At 51.1% G+C, this 17335-nt stretch overlaps 1 protein-coding gene across 4 annotated transcripts in view; it reads right to left on the bottom strand.

The window, feature by feature from the left end:
• The window catches only part of NEGR1 (neuronal growth regulator 1), a 191288-nt gene that overhangs the window by 95676 nt on the left and 78277 nt on the right, over positions 1-17335 (bottom strand). For all 4 annotated transcript variants that reach the window (XM_019291630.3, XM_039556362.1, XM_039556365.1 and 1 more), the window contains exon 2: positions 5306-5538. In XM_019291630.3, the coding sequence (XP_019147175.1) occupies positions 5306-5538 (233 nt within the window). The remainder of the gene's footprint in view (positions 1-5305; positions 5539-17335) is intronic.

The raw sequence follows: 17335 nt of genomic DNA, 5'->3' as shown, positions 1-17335 counted from the left end.
CAGAGTTCAGCCATCCACAATGTTTCCCTTTGCAGTACATTATCATTTCATTTAACCTAAGGATTTTTGGGGGGATGGGGGTTTTTTTTAGCTTTATCCTATATTTTTTCCTCCTTCTGTGTCTGGCATTGCTGTGTAACATAGGAAGTTCCTGAAAGACCCTTTGGACTCTGCTGAAGGCACCTTTTGCAAGACCCTCAGGGGTCACCAACCATCCCATTCCACTTAATTCAATGGAACAGAACCAATACTCTTCAGGCCCCGGAGGAAATGCTCATTTTCTGTCGATTGTCCTCTGCCTGCAGATTCCAGAAGATGGAAATTTCAGGCTCACAATGGAAATTCGGCTGCAGCCGTGACAAAAGCACCTCCAACATGACAGAATTATGAGTTTCAGATGAGAGCAGCCCTGCTCCACTCCAGATAAAATATCCCTGATTTCCACCCCTGTAAATGAGATCACCTCCCAGCGCAAACATTTCCTGTGCCTTGAGCCTGGCAGAGCAGGGAAAAACCATTCAAACTTAGTTTAGAGTGAGAGATCCCCCGCAGCTCCTGGGAGGGACAAATGTGGGAGGAATTTAATGAATGGATAAAAACTGCAAATCCTGGAGAAAACCTTTGGATCAGTCAGTAATGACACATTAATGAGAGTGGGTGCACTGAGGGAATGGCAAGGCCAAGGATGCTGCTTGTGGGACAGGGAGGATCCTTTGGGGGGTCTCTATCACACAGCAAACCTCACGAGGCTGCCTCCCCCTCCAGAACTGTTTTTCCAAGTCTTTTTCTCCTTGTGCTGAGCAGGGACAAGATGATAACAGCGGCTGGCACCAGCAAGTTAATTTTATAGAGAAAACTGACACCCTGCTCGAGTGCCGGCAATTTAAAAGAGTAATGGATTGTCAGTTTTAGCTGGGAAGTGGTTGTTAGATGATTTTAAAGTCTTTTGCATATTTATTTTGTCCCACTTTAAATAAATTTGGGGAAGATTTATCTTGTTAGCTTCAAATGCAAGTCCCTCTTGGCCTGGCTGAGGAAACAAATTAGACTTTGCAAACATTGCAAAGACTAAATCAATACATTAATATTTAGGGGACATTAAGGGGGTTTATTAAACAGAAAAAGGGCCTAGAGTATTACTTTGGGAACATTATACATGTTTAAATAAAAACCCAAGGTTGTGGTTCCTGACTGAATCTATAAATGGCATTTCCATGGATAACTGAATTATTTACAGCTCCAGTGTCAGGAGCAGATTCCTACAGGAATGGGATGGTGCTGGGAGGGCAGCACAGGAGCAGGGGCTGGGACCCACACACAGGGCTGTCCCGGGGGGTCCAGAACCTGCCCAGCATGGGCTGGATTAAAATAAAAACGTCAAGTAACTGATGGGAGCAAGATTTCATGTCCCTGATTCCCTGGTTTGGGCATTTGGGACTTCTGGAACCAGGAACTGGGCTGCTGTGGGACGGGGAAGGCAGAGAGGACAAGGAAGGGCAGCAGACACTTGGGGACAGGGGTGGCCCAGGGCTGGGACCTGGGATGTGCACCTGAAGGGCCAAAGCAGTGACCTGTGCCAGCTGTGCACCCACAACACCCAAACACAGCCCCAAAACCCCCCGACCCAGAGGATGGGCCAGAGGATCCCAGTGCTGTGCCACCAGCAGCGTCCCCACACGCCTGGTGCACGCTGAGGGACACGGGGACACAGAGCCCCAGGCCTGTCCTCGGGGACACCACGGGCACGGGCCTCACTGCCAACGCCACGGGCACCCTGCCCCGCTGAACCCACGGGCACCATCGCCCCAAACCCGGCCATGCTCCCTGCACAGCCCCCCCACAGCCGGACGGGAGCTGGGACAGGAGCCTGGGGGGACAGCACACAGGGAATGGTGTCCCACTGCCGGAGGGCAGGGATGGATGGGATATGGGGAGAAATCCTTCCCTGTGAGGGTGGGCAGGCCCTGGAATGCAATTCCCAGAGCAGCTGTGCCTGCCCTGGATCCCTGGCAGTGTCCCAGGCCGGGTTGGATGGGGCTGGGAGCAGCCTGGGACAGTGGGAGGTGTCCCTGCCCATGGCAGGGGTGGCACTGGTCCCTCCCAGCCCAGCCCAGGCTGTGGCTCTGGGACAGTCCTGCAGAAATGCTCTCCCTTAGCTGGTGTTTGTTCTTCCTCCCCGGATCCACACCAAGGGCACTGACGAAGCACAACAAACCTCTCCCGACCCTTCATCTCACGGAGCTAAAGGGAGCAATCTCCAGCAGAAGTTCTTTATCCCCCTGCTCACCCTGGCAGCCCTCCCTCGGGGCTGGGGTCCCTTTGAGCCCCCTGCTCCGGCCCCCGTGTCCCTGCTGTCCCAAACTGGGCCCCTGACCCCACTGTGCCCCAGGGTGAGGGAGCATCCCTGTCACATCCCCCCGAGGGATCCGGACACCGGCGCTGTCACCCAGCCCCGATTCCTTCCCAAGGACATTGGCAAACGTGGCTGCAGACTTTTGCAATTGAAAGGAAAACAGCTTGGAGGAGGCAATTTCGACTTTGGTAGAGTAAATGTCAGATTAGAAATGGCAGAAAGCACAACCTTTTGTAGAAAAATTATGAGCAACAGAGTGTGGCAAGAGGAAATTCGGGTTTTTACTCTGCTGTGACAAACATCTGATGTTTAAATCATCTGCAGCTCATGACTCTGCAGATCCAGCATCTGGCACTGAGGTAGATTGAGTTGATTACAGACTGCTGCCATTGAAACTTTTAATTAATTATTTCATAATTCTCACTTCTTTTTAATAAGGTCACTGAAATTACGTTAACTGGATTATCTTCCTCTCTTCCATGTGGTTTTTCCTTCACAGATGTAAATGTGGGCTACAGACACAAGTTCTATTTTATTTTTTAGCAAATATCTCAGTTAATTTCCCTGCTACAAAAAGGAGCAACTGCATTAAGGAGCATCAACCAGGGCTTGACCTGGCGGTGTCCCTCAAGGTGCTGTGCTGGCTTTGCACAGGGATCGAACAGGGATTTGGGAGCCTGAAACTCAACCTGCAGCTCTGCCAGAGATTCCTGGTGGGCAGGGGCCAAACCCCCTGGGCCTGGGTGTTCTCTGTGTGGGACAGGGGGCAGAGGCTGCTGCTTCCCTTGGGAATTGATCCTGTTCCCTGGGTCTGTCCTACTCGTGGGAATTACGGCGTCTTCAACCCATTAAAATGTATTTATTTACTCCTGTGAACACGCTCAGAACCTGTCAGCCCAAGAAGCAGAGAGGAGCATGTTCGACATGACAGCCCCTGGTTCTGTGTGTGGGGAAAGGCTCACACACACTCGAAGGGAAGGAAAAAAGAGGGAGCTGGGTTTACACAGCTCTTGATGTGGAGATTCATGGCAAATAATTTTTCTGTCTGGAGTCTGAAGCTATTTGGGAGCTGAAGATGCAGCCTAAGCCTTCCCTCCTTTCCTTTGTGGCACAAAGCAAACCCCCTGGCTCCTCCAGCTCCGCTGTTTGCAGCAGGAGAAGGTTTTCCACCCCTGAAACAGAGCCTGTGGGGCTGAGGGATTGGAAAGGGCTGAGACTGCTTTCCAGTGTTGCTTTCCTCCTGTGATTTCCTCGGGTCTGATCATTTTTTCCCAAAGCCAAGGGAAGCTCGATGGCCTTTGACAGAATGGTTTTGCTTTGCCCTGAGACTGCTTTGCCCTCACTCATCTCTCCCCAAAGCAGAAGGTGTTTCTAATCTGCAAATACAAAGCTGGGGAAGATCTTACAGGTAAACCTAAAGCTGCTCCCACAAAAACTGCTTGTGTCTGATAAATCCTTGTGTCATCCCACGAGCCCTCTGGAGCAGGAGAGGATGTTCCAGCCTCTCACACCAGTGACCTAAGGGCAGGCAGAACAGCCCTGAGGTGCAGGCTCCTGGTCCCATTGGGAATATAAATGGATGTGAGAGAGTCCTTGCACAAAGGAAGGCGCTGACGGGCTGCTGGAACAGCCCTCCCAGACCTGCCCGATGCCCCCCTTGTCCCCAGCCCAGAGCCCTGAGTGCCACCTCCAGCCCTTCCTGGGACACCTCCAGGGATGGGCACTCCAAACCTCCCTGGGCAGCCCCTGCCAAGGCCTGAGCACCCTTTCCATGCAGAAATTCCTGCTGATGTCCACTCTGAGCCTCCCCAGCCCAGCCTGAGGCCGTTCCCTCTCCTCCTGTCCCTGTTCCCTGCCAGCAGAGCCCGACCCCCCCGGCTGCCCCCTCCTGTCAGGGACTTGTGCAGAGCCACAAGGTCCCCCCTGAGCCTCCTTTGCTCCAGCCTGAGCCCCTTCCCAGCTCCCTCAGGAATTCTCCTGGGGCTCCAGCCCCTTCCCAGCCCCTTCCCAGCCTCTCCTGGGGCTCCAGCCCCTCCTCAGCCTCTCCCCACAGGCCTGTCCCTCCATCCCAACCCTTTCCCAGCCCCGTTCCCCTCTCTGGCCATGGGAAGCACAAACATTTCTGCAGTCCCTGCAGACCCCCCCAAACCGAGCACTGGCGGGTCCCGAGGCCTCTCATGAAGGTCACAAAAATGACCCAGTGATATTTTAATAAAACAAAGTCCCTTTTGCAACAGATACACTCAGCCCTGAGCTCCAGAACAACATTCCTGCAGGATTCCAGAGGTGCCGTGGATAAGGACAACTGGTTTGGGAGGTGGCTCACCCCATTATTTCTGAGGGGTTTCCGTGTGCCACACGGATTAATAGGGATTGCCAGTTCAATTCCTCTCTTTTATATTCATTGCTTTATTACTCATAAAAATGCAAAAGAAAATGTTAATGATGATTGCACCAAAGACTAATAAGTTAAAGCCTTAGGTTATACTTTGCATTTCTGAAGATATAAATGCAATTGCTTAATAATTATGCATATTTTTAACTATTGAGTTATTATTTCTCTATATGCTTGTAGTTAGCCTAATTAATTTTAAGCTCCTGTTGATATATTTTACACATGAAATTAATTTCCAACTTGTTTTTTTAGCCCTTGCATGAGGACATTAATTATTAGGAAGACAATCAAAACCAAGAATTGTTCACCCTGGAACAATACAATAAATATTAAATCCACATAAAAACTGACACCAGAGCTCTGCAGTGCTGAGAGCAGGGAGCTGTCTGGGGGAAATAAATGGACTGTTCTTATCAGCAATGTTGGGATCATGGTGTGTCTGGGGGAAGGCAGGCAGGAAGGAAGGAAGGAAGGAAATCTTTGAAGGGGGTTTAAGTTTCCCATCCATAACCCAGACTCTTCCCTGCCCATCCCCATGGCTCTGTCCCAGCCCGTACCTTGCACAGTGAGGTGCACCTGCATGGTCCTGGGGGTGTGCTGGGTCTGCACAGAGCAGGTGTAGGGCCCGTCGTCCGTCACGTCCACGTCCTGGATCTGCAGGCTGTACTCCCTCCTGTTGGCCGTGGCGATGGACACCCGCGGGTCCACTGACCACTTGTCACTGCCCGCGAAGATGATGCTCGAGCGGTTCAGCCAGGCCCCTTTGGAAGCTCCATCTTCCAAGTAACACCTGGGGAAAAGGGAAACCGTGAGGAGGGGGCTGTAGCACTCACTGCTGTTGATCTTCAGACTGAACACAGCTGTGATTTACCAGAGCTGAACTCACACCAGGCATTATTTGTTAATTCGGAATTATCCTAAACCCCAAAGCCCAGCTTACAAACACAATAAACACAGATATATCTGTCTGCTCTATCTTCCTGCCTGGTTTTCCTGCTGGGAGAGTGTAGTGGAGCAGTAGGAGGAAAGCCTCAGTTATTCCTGACTTTCTCCTGCAGCCTCAGCCCTGAGGATCAGCAGCCACGTGTGCTCCATGGAGAGCTCCTGCCCTGTTCCTGAGGCACAACCACCTTCTGCTGCTGAGGTCAGGAACCAAGAGACATTTCCTAGGAAAAACTGTCCAGGCATCAGAGAATCCAAACCAATTTTTTTTTTTCAGAGGGTTCACAGAACCCCAGAATCTTCCAATGGTTTGGGTGGGAAGGGACCTTAAAGCCCATCCCATCCCATCCCAGGGTGTCCAAGAGGGACAAGGGAGCTCCTCTTGGGGGCTGGGAGTGTGGGGATCCCAGGACAGGGAGAACAGGCAGGAGCAGCTTTATCCACCAGCTGATGGGGGAGCCTGAGCCTGTCTGAGGGGGTGGAGGATGTTTAACCCTGGCTCAACACCACTGTGCTCCAGTTTTCCACATCCAGCATGTGGGAAAAGGCAGAGCAGCCCATGGAATAATGGGCAGGGAAAAACCTCGATGGATTCAGGTTTGAGAGCAGGAAACTGCAAATCCAGGAGCCATCGGGAAGGGATGCTGTGGCACTGGGAAATCTGCATTTCTCTCCATAAATTAACTACTTTTCAGGAAATGTAGAGAACAAATTAGGCAAATTTTAGACTCACCCCCATGCCCACCTTGGAATTTAAGGCTTTGAAACAACTTTAAAAGCTGAAAGAAGGTAATAAGGAAGATAATACAAAGTGCAACAGACTAATGGGACGTTTTTATTTGATAAAGAGCTTTCTACATGAAGGAAATTCAAGAGAAGAAGAGAATGCAATAGAGCTCATCCCTTTGATGAAACATTAAAATAGCACAACCATAGAAACTGGAGGGAGAAAATGGTGATTTGGTGGCTTAAGCATCTGGCAGTATTGTTTAAGGGGAAAATGACATTCCATTCAGGAATAAGAAACTGGAAACATCAGGCTGAAATGGTTCAGAAACAAAGCATGAGAATAACCATTCATTTAATTAATGATCTCAGCATTAAATCTGAAAGGGTTCGGGAGAAGCTGCAACGTGGGATAAAAAAATCACCATTTATAGAGCAGAGAATTGGGATGTCACCGGGAAGTGGCACTTTGAGGTTGGGATCCCTGCAGGAGGAGTTCTGATGGGTCTGGTCCCACCCAGGGAAGGCAAGGAGCCGCTTTCAAAGTCCTGTGAACGTTTTGAACTTGATTCTAATGAACAGCAGGGTGGGAGAGGCAGAGAAGGCTCCGATTCACAGAGGTTGTTCTACCACGTGTTTCTTTGCCACTGTATTTCTGCAGCAGCTGGATCCAGTCCATTACAGGAAACCTGAGCAGCCTGGGCTGAGGGAGCTGTCCCTGCCTGTGGCTTGGGTGGAACGAGATGAGATTTAAGGTCCCTCCCAACCCAAACCGGTCTGGGATTCCATGAAGTACAAATCGGCAGTTTTGCAGGTAGCCTGTAGTTCCAGTGAGCATTTACCAGTTAATTGATTTAACTCTCACACTGGTTATTCACACTCACACATCCAAGCCTTGCAAGGAAGTGTTAGCACTGTGAATTCTTCCCACAAGAGAAAAACCAGCCTCCTCCTCCTCCTCTCCCAGCCCACAAACCCAGCACCACCTCACCAACTCCCTGCTCCCTGTGTGGCTTGCCAGAAAAAAATCAGCTTTCCTTAAAAAAAATTCACAGAATCATTGAGGTTGGAAAAGACCTCCAGGACGAGAGGGCTGGGATGGGATGGGCTTTGAGGTCCCTCCCAACTCCCCCATCCTGGGGTGCCCCCCAGACAAGCTCCTTCACCACCCAAAGCTCTCCCCTCTCCCCCTCACCCCAGCCCTGTGGGAGAGAACTGCTCTGGAACTGCTGCACAGCTTGCCCGGAGCCCGTTGCCCAGGGTGGTTTTCAGATCCAGCAGCAGCCAATATCCTGTATTTTCCCACTGCCCACGTGGGATGTGATGGATAAAGTGCATATTTACCCCATGGAAGCAGCAATCAAATGACTCATCTCAGAAATGTTTTCTAATCTAACAAATTTAATCCCTTTCTGTTTGCAATTGACTCCTCAGTTCTGGAGTCACAGCTATTGCCTGAAACTTTCCTGGACACTCAGAGCACACTTTCCCCCACTGAGCCGCTGCCCATCAGAGGCTGTGCTGCATTTTTGCGCGGGAACAGAAATAAGGAAAAACCAGGGTTTTTTACTGTTTAAAGGAAGGCTTGGCCTTTCCCCCCATACATTTACAGTTTCCTAAGGAAGAGCAGCCCTTCCACGTACGGACTGTGTGCCAAAACCAACCAACTTCACGGGCATGAACATCTGCCAAGAATAACACTGGGATCAATAAAACCACCAACAATCCCACGGGATCTGAGCAGTGCCCAGGACTCTGTGCCGTGCCAGCCCCTTGTGCCCAGGCTCTGCTGTCCCCCTGCATTGCTCATGGGGCCATCCCTGGGTGCACAGCTCCACTGGGACTGGGAACAGGGGTTAACGTCACTTCTGAGGCTGCTGATGAGGACGGAGAACTCTGCATGGCTTTACTGCACCACAGGAACAGCTGGAGCTGGGCCAGGGAGGGTCAGGCTGGAGATCAGGAAAGGCTCTTCCCCAGAGGCTGCTGGGCCCTGCCCAGGCTCCCCAGGGAATGGGCACGGCCCCGAGGCTGCCAGAGCTCCAGGAGCGTTTGGGCAGTGCTGCCAGGGATGCCCAGGGTGGGATTTTGGGGGGTCTGGGCAGGGCAGGATCAGTGATCCCTGTGAGTCCCTTCCCACTAAGGATATTTCTTAAGGCTGCAGCAGGGGAGCTGAGCCAAATGTGTTCCAAAATTTGGGCTGGCTCTGGGACGATTTGCCCATGAAATCTCCCAAAGCCCTCTGGAAGCTCCAACACAAGCTCTGAGCCAGCCTGAGACGTGAGCAGGGAAGTCTGGATTTCCTGAGACGGCACGAGGAGCTGGGAGCTTCCCCTGCAACGCCCAGGAGGAGGCTGAGCCTTGGGCCAAGAGCCCAACTCCTCCTGGCCTGCTGTGGCTGGCAGTGCCACCAGAACCGGGGACAAGGATCCAGAGTCCAGAACAAGGACCCAGAGCCGGGAACAGTGACCCAGAGCCATCCCTGCTCCAGCCAGCACCCGCGGGGCTGAGGGACCAGCCCTGAGCCTGTGCCTCTCCTGCCCCAGGGCATGGCAGGGATCCCAGCAGAGCACGATGGCCTTTGACAAACAGCAGTGATGCCTTTCCTACAGCAATGTCCGGGAAATCATTCACTGAAAGGATGACCAACAGTAAAAACTGCAAATATCAGTGGCTTTCTCTTGCTTTTCCCTTCCCTCTCTTCCCCTAAATCCCGTTTATATTAAACTCCCTGCACATCGCAGCAGCATTTCCTGCAATGTAATTTTTTAAATCTATGCATAGAGCCAATTATTTTTAGCAATTAATAACAACACCACAGCACAGCTAAAGGAAGCATAACAGTCATTAAATAAAAGTGACTTTTGCTCTTTTTACCTTTGCATGGCTTGGAAAACTATTGATGAAACCATAGCTGAACTCAGAAGAAAGTTCTTCTATATTTAAATTTGGAAGATTGGAAAAAAGCACAATTTCTTTTTTAACTGATTATTGTAATCAGAAATTCCCTACACAACAAGCATAAAAAATAGATTTTAATGTTAACTGTCATACATGGCTGAGGGCACTTTATTACTTTTCCAATCATTATTAATGGGGATGATCTTCGGTAATTTGTAAGTACAGAAAAATATAGTCTCACCCAGCTTCCCTCAAGTTTTTAATCCTCCTTTTTTAATGCCTCCCACTTTCCCAGCTCTCTAGTCTATTATTCCCCCATAATTAAATCAGAGACCCATTAATCTTTGTGAAAAACAGTTCTTCCAGTTGCTTAATTAAAACTGCACAGGGGCTCTGCTCCACGAACTTCCATGGTGCTCCCGGGGCTTGGATCCCACCTGGCTGCCCTGAAGGACATTGCCTGGGAACGCACCTGGAGCCTTCCCGTCTCCATAAGTCCCAGGTGTGGGACATTTGCTGCACCCACAGGGACCCCTCCCTGGGGCTACTGCTGGAAGGCATTTGGGCACTGAAAGGAGAAAAATCCCAGAATCCTGGAATGGTTTGGGATGGGAGGGACCTTAAAGCCCACCCAGTGCCACCCCTGCCATGGGCAGGGACACCTCCCACTGTCCCAGGCTGCTCCCAGCCCCAATGTCCAGCCTGGCCTTGGGCACTGCCAGGGATCCAGGGGCAGCCCCAGCTGCTCTGGGCACCCTGTGCCAGGGCCTGCCCACCCTCCCAGGGAGGGATTTGTCCCTCATCTCCACTCTAACCCTGCCTTCCTTCAGCTTAAAGCCATTTACTTTATTGATCCTTTTGCTTTTGTGTTCAGAATTCACTTTCCCACATCTGCTGTAGCTCAAAGCCTGGAATTCTGCACAGAAACCTGCACAGCTGCTCGTTATCCTCCCAGGTCTGGATTTCATTCCCAGAAGGGCTCAGTCCCTCGGGGAGCGGCGCTGGCCCAGCCCCGGCTGCCCCCACAGCCACTCCCTGGCCCCAAATGCCCACAGTGCAAAGGTGCTGCTGCCCCAATTTCACCTTCCCTCGGCGAATTTAGGATGCGCTGCCCCTGCCAGGGCCAGAAGGGTGAACACCCAGACCGGGAGGTCACTGGGGAGGGACTGGCACAGAACGATCCCTGAGGGCAGCGAGCACGGAGCAGGGCAGAGGAATTGCTCCAGGAAGGGAGACTGGGGACTAAGAAGATTTAACAGGGTTTAAAAATCTCAGCCTTAGGAAAGCAGCTTCTTCCTCCGCAGGAAGTAACGCCGTGTATCAGGGAAAGATGCAAATGTCACGGTTTCCTGAAGAGGGAGAGCGCTCCGCCCGGAGCGGGACAGAAACCCCAGAGCCACGCAGGCGGCTCCTGGAAGGGCTGGGCAACGGGAATTATGTAAAAACGGGAGATGAGCCGGTGTTCTGAAACAGGGTTTAAAGCAGAACCCCGAAACTCTGTCTGCCAGCAGCCAAAGCGGACCACAAATGCTGCGGTGTCTGCAGCCGCCCGTGTGCGCCAGCCCGGGGCTCTCTGCCCGGGGCCGGGGGCAGCGCCTGCCTGGGACGGGCAGCGAACGCACCTTCCCGGCCCCTGCCGCTCCCAGAAACGCCGAACCCTCGGGAATCCTGCCTGCCCGGGTGGCACCGCGCAGCGGGGATAAAGGAGAGGTGGCTCCCATGGATCCCACGTGGATTTCAGTCCTGTCCCCCTGCACAGCCCCCAGCTGGCAGCGAACTTTGCGTTTCCTGCAGGTCCTGCAAACACCCCGGGCTCTCTTTGGTGCCCTGAACCGACCCTTGGTGTCCTGCTGTCCCACCACCCCCGTTCCCACCCCAGTATCTGCCCCCAGCATAATTCTATCAGTATTTGCTGATCCATGGACTTCTGCACAAGGAGCAGGTAGCGGGATGAGGTTTTCACCTGGCAAACTGCCTGGAACAGAAGGGGTGCTGTGCTACCAGAGTGTTCTGAGTAATTAGCATCATTAACCTCCCTCCCTGCTCCTGCAGCTCCTCCATTGCTCCAGAGAACTGATGGATTGTTTATTGGCCACGGGAACTCCTCAGATTCCAGCTGCAGCTGCCGGGTGCCTGTGGTGGGACACGGGACACAGCCGAGAGGGAAACCAGGACAGGGACAGGAGGGACTTTGTGCACTGGGCATCTCCAGCTGCTGGATTTTATAATCCCATCTGCCTTGAGATACTCCAGGAAATCTGTCTGCAGATAACCAGGGATTAATCCCTAAATCTGAAACACTCTAAATGGAAAATCAGTCAAATATTAGTAATTAAGAGGAAAAGTGTTTGTTCCTCTACAAGATTTGAAATGTAATTTTCCCTACAGCTGATGCCGTGTGACCTTTGATCTCTATGGGTTCCACTCTCAGCACCTGCCAGTCCATCCAAGCCAGGAGAAAGCCCATTTTCCCAGGGGTTTCCACATTCCCAGGGGTTTCCTGGCACACAACCCCCAGCCATGCCCTTAGTGGGTGTTTCCCTCCTGCTACCAAGAAATGGATTTTTCCCATGGCAAGGACAGAGAAACTGCTGCTGCCACAACTGCAATAAATTCACTTGTTGGTTTTAATTATACAAAAAATCCCCCCCCCGACATATTTTCATAGAGAAATGGACAAAACACTGCAGTGTAAAGCCCAGAATTTATAGTCATTAATCACTTCCTTCATGGGAGCCCATAATATTTTCTCTTTGAAGGCTTAGAAACAATACCCCACAGCATTGTTGGTGTGAGAACCTTGGTTTCAGCTTCAGAGAGTAACTCCTAAATTCATCACATTATTTGAAATATTAAAAAGGGTCTGGCTGCTGCATTTGATATTTATTAATTCCTGGAGATTTATGATAGAGAAACACTGACTTTCAGAAATCATGAAGAAGGCATTACCAATGCAGAAAAGTAAGGAAACAAATCATCACATGGCTTTGTCTTCATGGTTTTGCACTTTTCCTATGGGGAAGGGGTCTTGGAAAATTTGGGAGCTGATTGTGTTTATTTTATAGGACTACCAAAGTCAGAGGCTTCTGCTGATGGTGGAATCCAACCCAGCTGCCAATTTTCCCCTGATTTTTTTACCACACAACACTGAAACACAAATCAATGGAATAAAAAGCACCACAAGCTCTGAGACCACGGCGAGGCAAAGGGCCGTGCCTGGAGAAGGAGAAAACATTTCCTGTTACTTCCCGAATTTCCAATATCCCAGCATGTCACTGAGGGCTCTTAGCACCTAGAAATATCCAGCTGGATTAGAACAGTCATTAAGCGCCTTCATTTTGGTTTTGAAACACTTACATTGGTCCTTATTTTTAATTCTCAGAGGAAATCAAGGTCTCCTCCCCAGCCTGTGGCTCTGACAAAACCTGAGGGGTGGCAGGGGGAGGCTGTGACAGAGCCCTGCCCTGGCTGGGGCAATGGGGGCTGGATGCCCAGGGTGCACCAAACCCTGAGAAATGCCCCGACTGACACGGCTCAGATGGGCTCAGGAGAAACTATAAACTCTATAAATCTGTTCTTCCTGCACTCTGCACCTCTGCTCTGGTGGTTCAGAAGATTGAACAGGGGCAGTGACAGCAAAGCTGCTCTAGGCTGAGGGAGAAATGGTGACGGGCCACATCCAGCCCTTCCTTGGACACCTCCAGGGATGGGCACTCCAAACCTCCCTGGGCAGCCCCTGCCAAGGCCTGAGCACCCTTTCCATGCAGAAATTCCTGCTGATGTCCACACTGAGCCTCCCCAGCCCAGCCTGAGGCCGTTCCCTCTCCTCCTGTCCCTGTTCCCTGCGAGCAGAGCCCGACCCCCCCGGCTGCCCCCTCCTGTCAGGGACTTGTGCAGAGCCACAAGGTCCCCCCTGAGCTCCTTTGCTCCAGCCTGAGCCCCTTCCCAGCTCCCTCAGGAATCCTCCTGGGGCTCCAGCCCCTTCCCAGCTCCGTTCCCTGCCCTGGACATGCTCCAGCCCCTCAGGATCTCATCCTGAGGGACCCAGAACCAGACACAGGATTTGAGGTGGGGTCTCAGCAGTGCCAGCACAGGGGGAAACAGAGGGAGGAGAAGCTGCAGGCAGAGGTGTGGCTGCTCCTGCTCCTCAGCAGAGCTGGGGTACCTTCACCTCTTCTTTCCCAGGCTGCTGCTACCCAGGCTCCAGGGATTTCTCAATATTCATGTTCTTTCCCATGTTGTCCCTGAAAAGGCTTTTATCGCTATCAAAGCTTAATGAAAAAAAGACATTTCCAGATGCAAACCGGTTGGGTTTTACAATCTCCTCATAATAATATGTCCAGTGTGAGTGGGGAGGACACACAGGAGGGAGATAATTGTGTGCTGTGCCACATCCTTTATCGGATCAGCCTTGACCTGGGACCCTTCCTGGAGCCGGTGATGCCAACCCTGCCCCACAGCTCCTCCAGGCTGGTTTAAGTAAAATAATAGAGTTAATGACAGAAGCAAAACTACCTGGAGAGGTGTAATTCATCACGGCGTGTTCCATGCCATTATCTTAAAAACATCCAGTGTAGTAATCACTTGAAGGAGTGATAACACATAATTGTGTGTTCTCCGAAATTATAGGTGAATGGGAGTTGCAGCTAATGAGAGCCAAATAGCAGCTCAGGAGCTGCAGTGATTACAGCAGATGTGGTGATGAATGCATTTATTATTGGCCATTGCAAAGCTTTTTATAGCAGAGACAGCACGTTTATAAATAAATAACCAGCCCCAGAGGTACCACACATCTGACCAAGCAGCTCCGCTCCCAGCCTGCAGCTTCTGGTGCAGAAACACCCAAACCTGGCTGAAAACAAACCAAAGGAGTCCAAATCCCCCCCAAACACTTCCATCCACTGGACCCACGCACCGCTTTGTCACCACTCTCCAAGGATGCACAGGAGCAGAAGCAGCCAAATGAAAAGATTCTGGAGCTGTGTGAGGCGTTTGGTGTTTGACAAACCCCACCTCTCTCTGTGGCACTTTCTCCCCCAGCAGTGTGAGCTGTGGGACCACTCTGCTGCCTCTCCAGCAGATGAAAATCAGCCACAAGGCAGATCAGGAGCAGCTCCTGTCTCCCCGAAGTCTCTGACATCACCTCAGAGCAGAGTCGGTTCCTGCTCCAAAGCCAGGATGATCTATGGCAGATCTTTGCTCTCTGGCAGGCAGAGCAGGTTCCACAGAAGTGTCCCCCAGCAGGTCACTAGATAACAATCTATGTCACACAGTGCTGCTGGCACACACTGCCGTTCCTACAATTCCATTTCTGTCAGAATATTTCAGGAGCAATCTCCAACCCCCGGGGGAATGAAAACAAAATTTCAGAATACCAAAGGCTCTGCTGAAATAGAATTCCCTGCCCAAACTAATGACTAAATGACTCGATTTGTCTCCCCCTTCTACCAGGGCTCATCCATGATTTCATCTGGGCTTATCTCCCGGAACATTTACTTTGTTGATATACCACTGGTTGGAATATTAGTGATAAATAATAAAAGAAGGTAAATTTAATTGTGCTGCAGTCTTTCACTACAATGAATCTTTCAGGAGAATCACAATGATCTCTTGATTTACAAGAGGAGGAACTGGTTGTGGATGGATGATGTAAATACAGGGACTTGGCACAGATGGCTCGGGCTGCATTTGCCAGCAACAGTCAGATTTTTGGATGAACCTCCCAGCTGCTTGCTCCAGACTAATGCATTATTAATAACACTGTGGAACAGCTCCCTGGGGGCAGATCCTGGCGGGAAGGAGCCCCTCTGGACCACCCCAGCAGTGCAGCACTGGGGAGGGATCCCGGGGGCTGGCACTGTCCTTCCCCTGCCATCACTGCTCCTCACACCACCTGGTGCAGCAAGAAAAGGAGCTGTACTTCGGGATAAAAGAGCACAGCCCAGGAAACACTTGGGCAAGGCCAGGATTTCACCCCAGATCTGCAAGAACAGTGCCCACAGGAGGGTGAAAATATCAGCCGAGCTCTCACTGCCCAGCGTGCAGGGCCAGGGCCCGGGGCTGGCGGTGCAGCTGTGTCCCAGCCCTGCCCTGAGCCCTTCACATCGGGCTGCTGGAAGCCAGTTCATAAACCACAGAACAGCCCACGCTGGGAGCAACCTCGAGAGTCGCCTGGTCCAGCCTTTTGTGGAAAAGGGATCCAAATGGGGAGCTTCAGTCCCCTCTGAAATGAAATACACCCGTTGGTGGGTGGGACAAATGGCAATTCTCAGCACAGGGGGTTTGGGACACTCAGGGGATGGTGCACTCAGAGGAAGGAGGAACAACCCTCCCAAGCAACATTCTGGACTGACAACCCCAACACTGATTGCCTGCCCAAAGAAACATTCCCGGACTACCAAACAAACTTTTCACCAATTGCCTTTCCAAACAAACTGTCCTGACTGACCACCACAAACAACCACTGAGCACCCAAACACTGAGCACCCAAACAATCACTGAGCACCCAAACACTGAGCACCCAAACACACATTGAACACCCAAACATTGAACACCCAAACAACCATTGAACACCCAAACATTGAGCACCCAAACAATCATTGAACACCCAACCAACCACTGAGCACCCAACCAACCACTGAGCACCCAAACAATCACTGAGCACCCAAACATTGAACAATCACTGAGCACCTAAACAAACACTGAGCACCGAAACAATCCCTCACTGAGTGCCCAACAATCACTCGCCGATTACCCAAAAATCCCTCACTGACTACCCTAACAAACTTCCTCTGCCTGCCTGTGTGTAATTGTTCTTGTAACTCCTGGGAAGCCCATTCGTGCCCCTGGAGTCCCTTCCCAGGCGATTCCCTTTCCTGCACTGCTCTCAGGCACTGACAACATTTGCATAACCCGTGTGCACCGGGGGCTGCTCTGGAGCCGTTTCCTTCAGCACTTCACCTATAAACAGCTCTTTAATAGCAACAACCAGTGGGAATTCTCTTTTTCTTTTCTCTTTATGCTTTCCCTCTGAAGAAAACATACCCAGTCTCCATGTCCATGTTCAAATTCCATTGGCTGTTCATTTCTTCATAGAAGAAATGGGAAGGTATGGGAATGGGAATGCCCAGCTTCTCTGGGCACTCTGTGCCAGTCCTGATGTTTCACTTTTCTGTAGGAATAAGTGTCAAAGACCCTCCTCTAACCACGGAATAAAAAACTCCAAGGAAAACAGAGGCATCCTGGAGGCAGTGCCACAGCTCCCCACGCCCTGGCAGCAGAGCTGCTGCTGAGAGCACTGGGAATCCAGCTGGCTTTAATCTTTTGAAATGTAACCATTTCCCATCAGAACAGATTTTTATAAACTGTATTGATTATCGATTATTGATAACCTCTGTGTTGAGTTGTGGTAAGATGCCGAGCATGTTAACAGGTGGGAACAATGCACTGGAATCACACTGGAAAACACACAACTCACATGAAAATTCGTATTTACATTAAAAATCTGCAAACTTCTCTCTGTAAGATTTTAGGTTAACTCGTGGAATAGTTTGGGTTCAGAAGGACCTTAAAGCTCATCCCAGTCCCACGGGCAGGGACACCTTCCACTATCCCAGGCTGCTCCAAGCCCCATCCAAACTGGCCTCGGACATTTCCAGGGATCCAGGGGTAGCCACAGCTTCTCTGGGCACCCTGTGGCAGTAATGAGGTTTAATTATGCAGGTTTGACAAGCAAATAATTGTTGGCCAGAGAACGGACGAGCAGACATTTCCTTAATAAACAATCCCTAAATGAGCACTATTAAAAGCATTTATAATCCACTGGGCATTTATTCCGCCCATGTGAGACGAGAGCCGGCCCCTCCCAGGTGAGCATTTGCAGTCCCTGGCGTTGGGAGGCGCTGGGATTGCACAGGAAAAACCCACAGTCAATGATGGGAATGACCGGCTCGATAACTGCACCTCCTCCTGCTGTCCCCCCCTGCACTCCGGTCCAGGGTGATCCCAGACAGGACAAC

Source organism: Corvus cornix, chromosome 8, assembly GCF_000738735.6.
Source record: "Corvus cornix cornix isolate S_Up_H32 chromosome 8, ASM73873v5, whole genome shotgun sequence".
In the NCBI taxonomy this organism is placed as follows: Eukaryota; Metazoa; Chordata; class Aves; order Passeriformes; family Corvidae; genus Corvus; species Corvus cornix.
The sequence above is the reverse complement of the archived record's forward strand: the minus strand, read 5'-3'. Positions and strand labels throughout refer to the sequence as shown.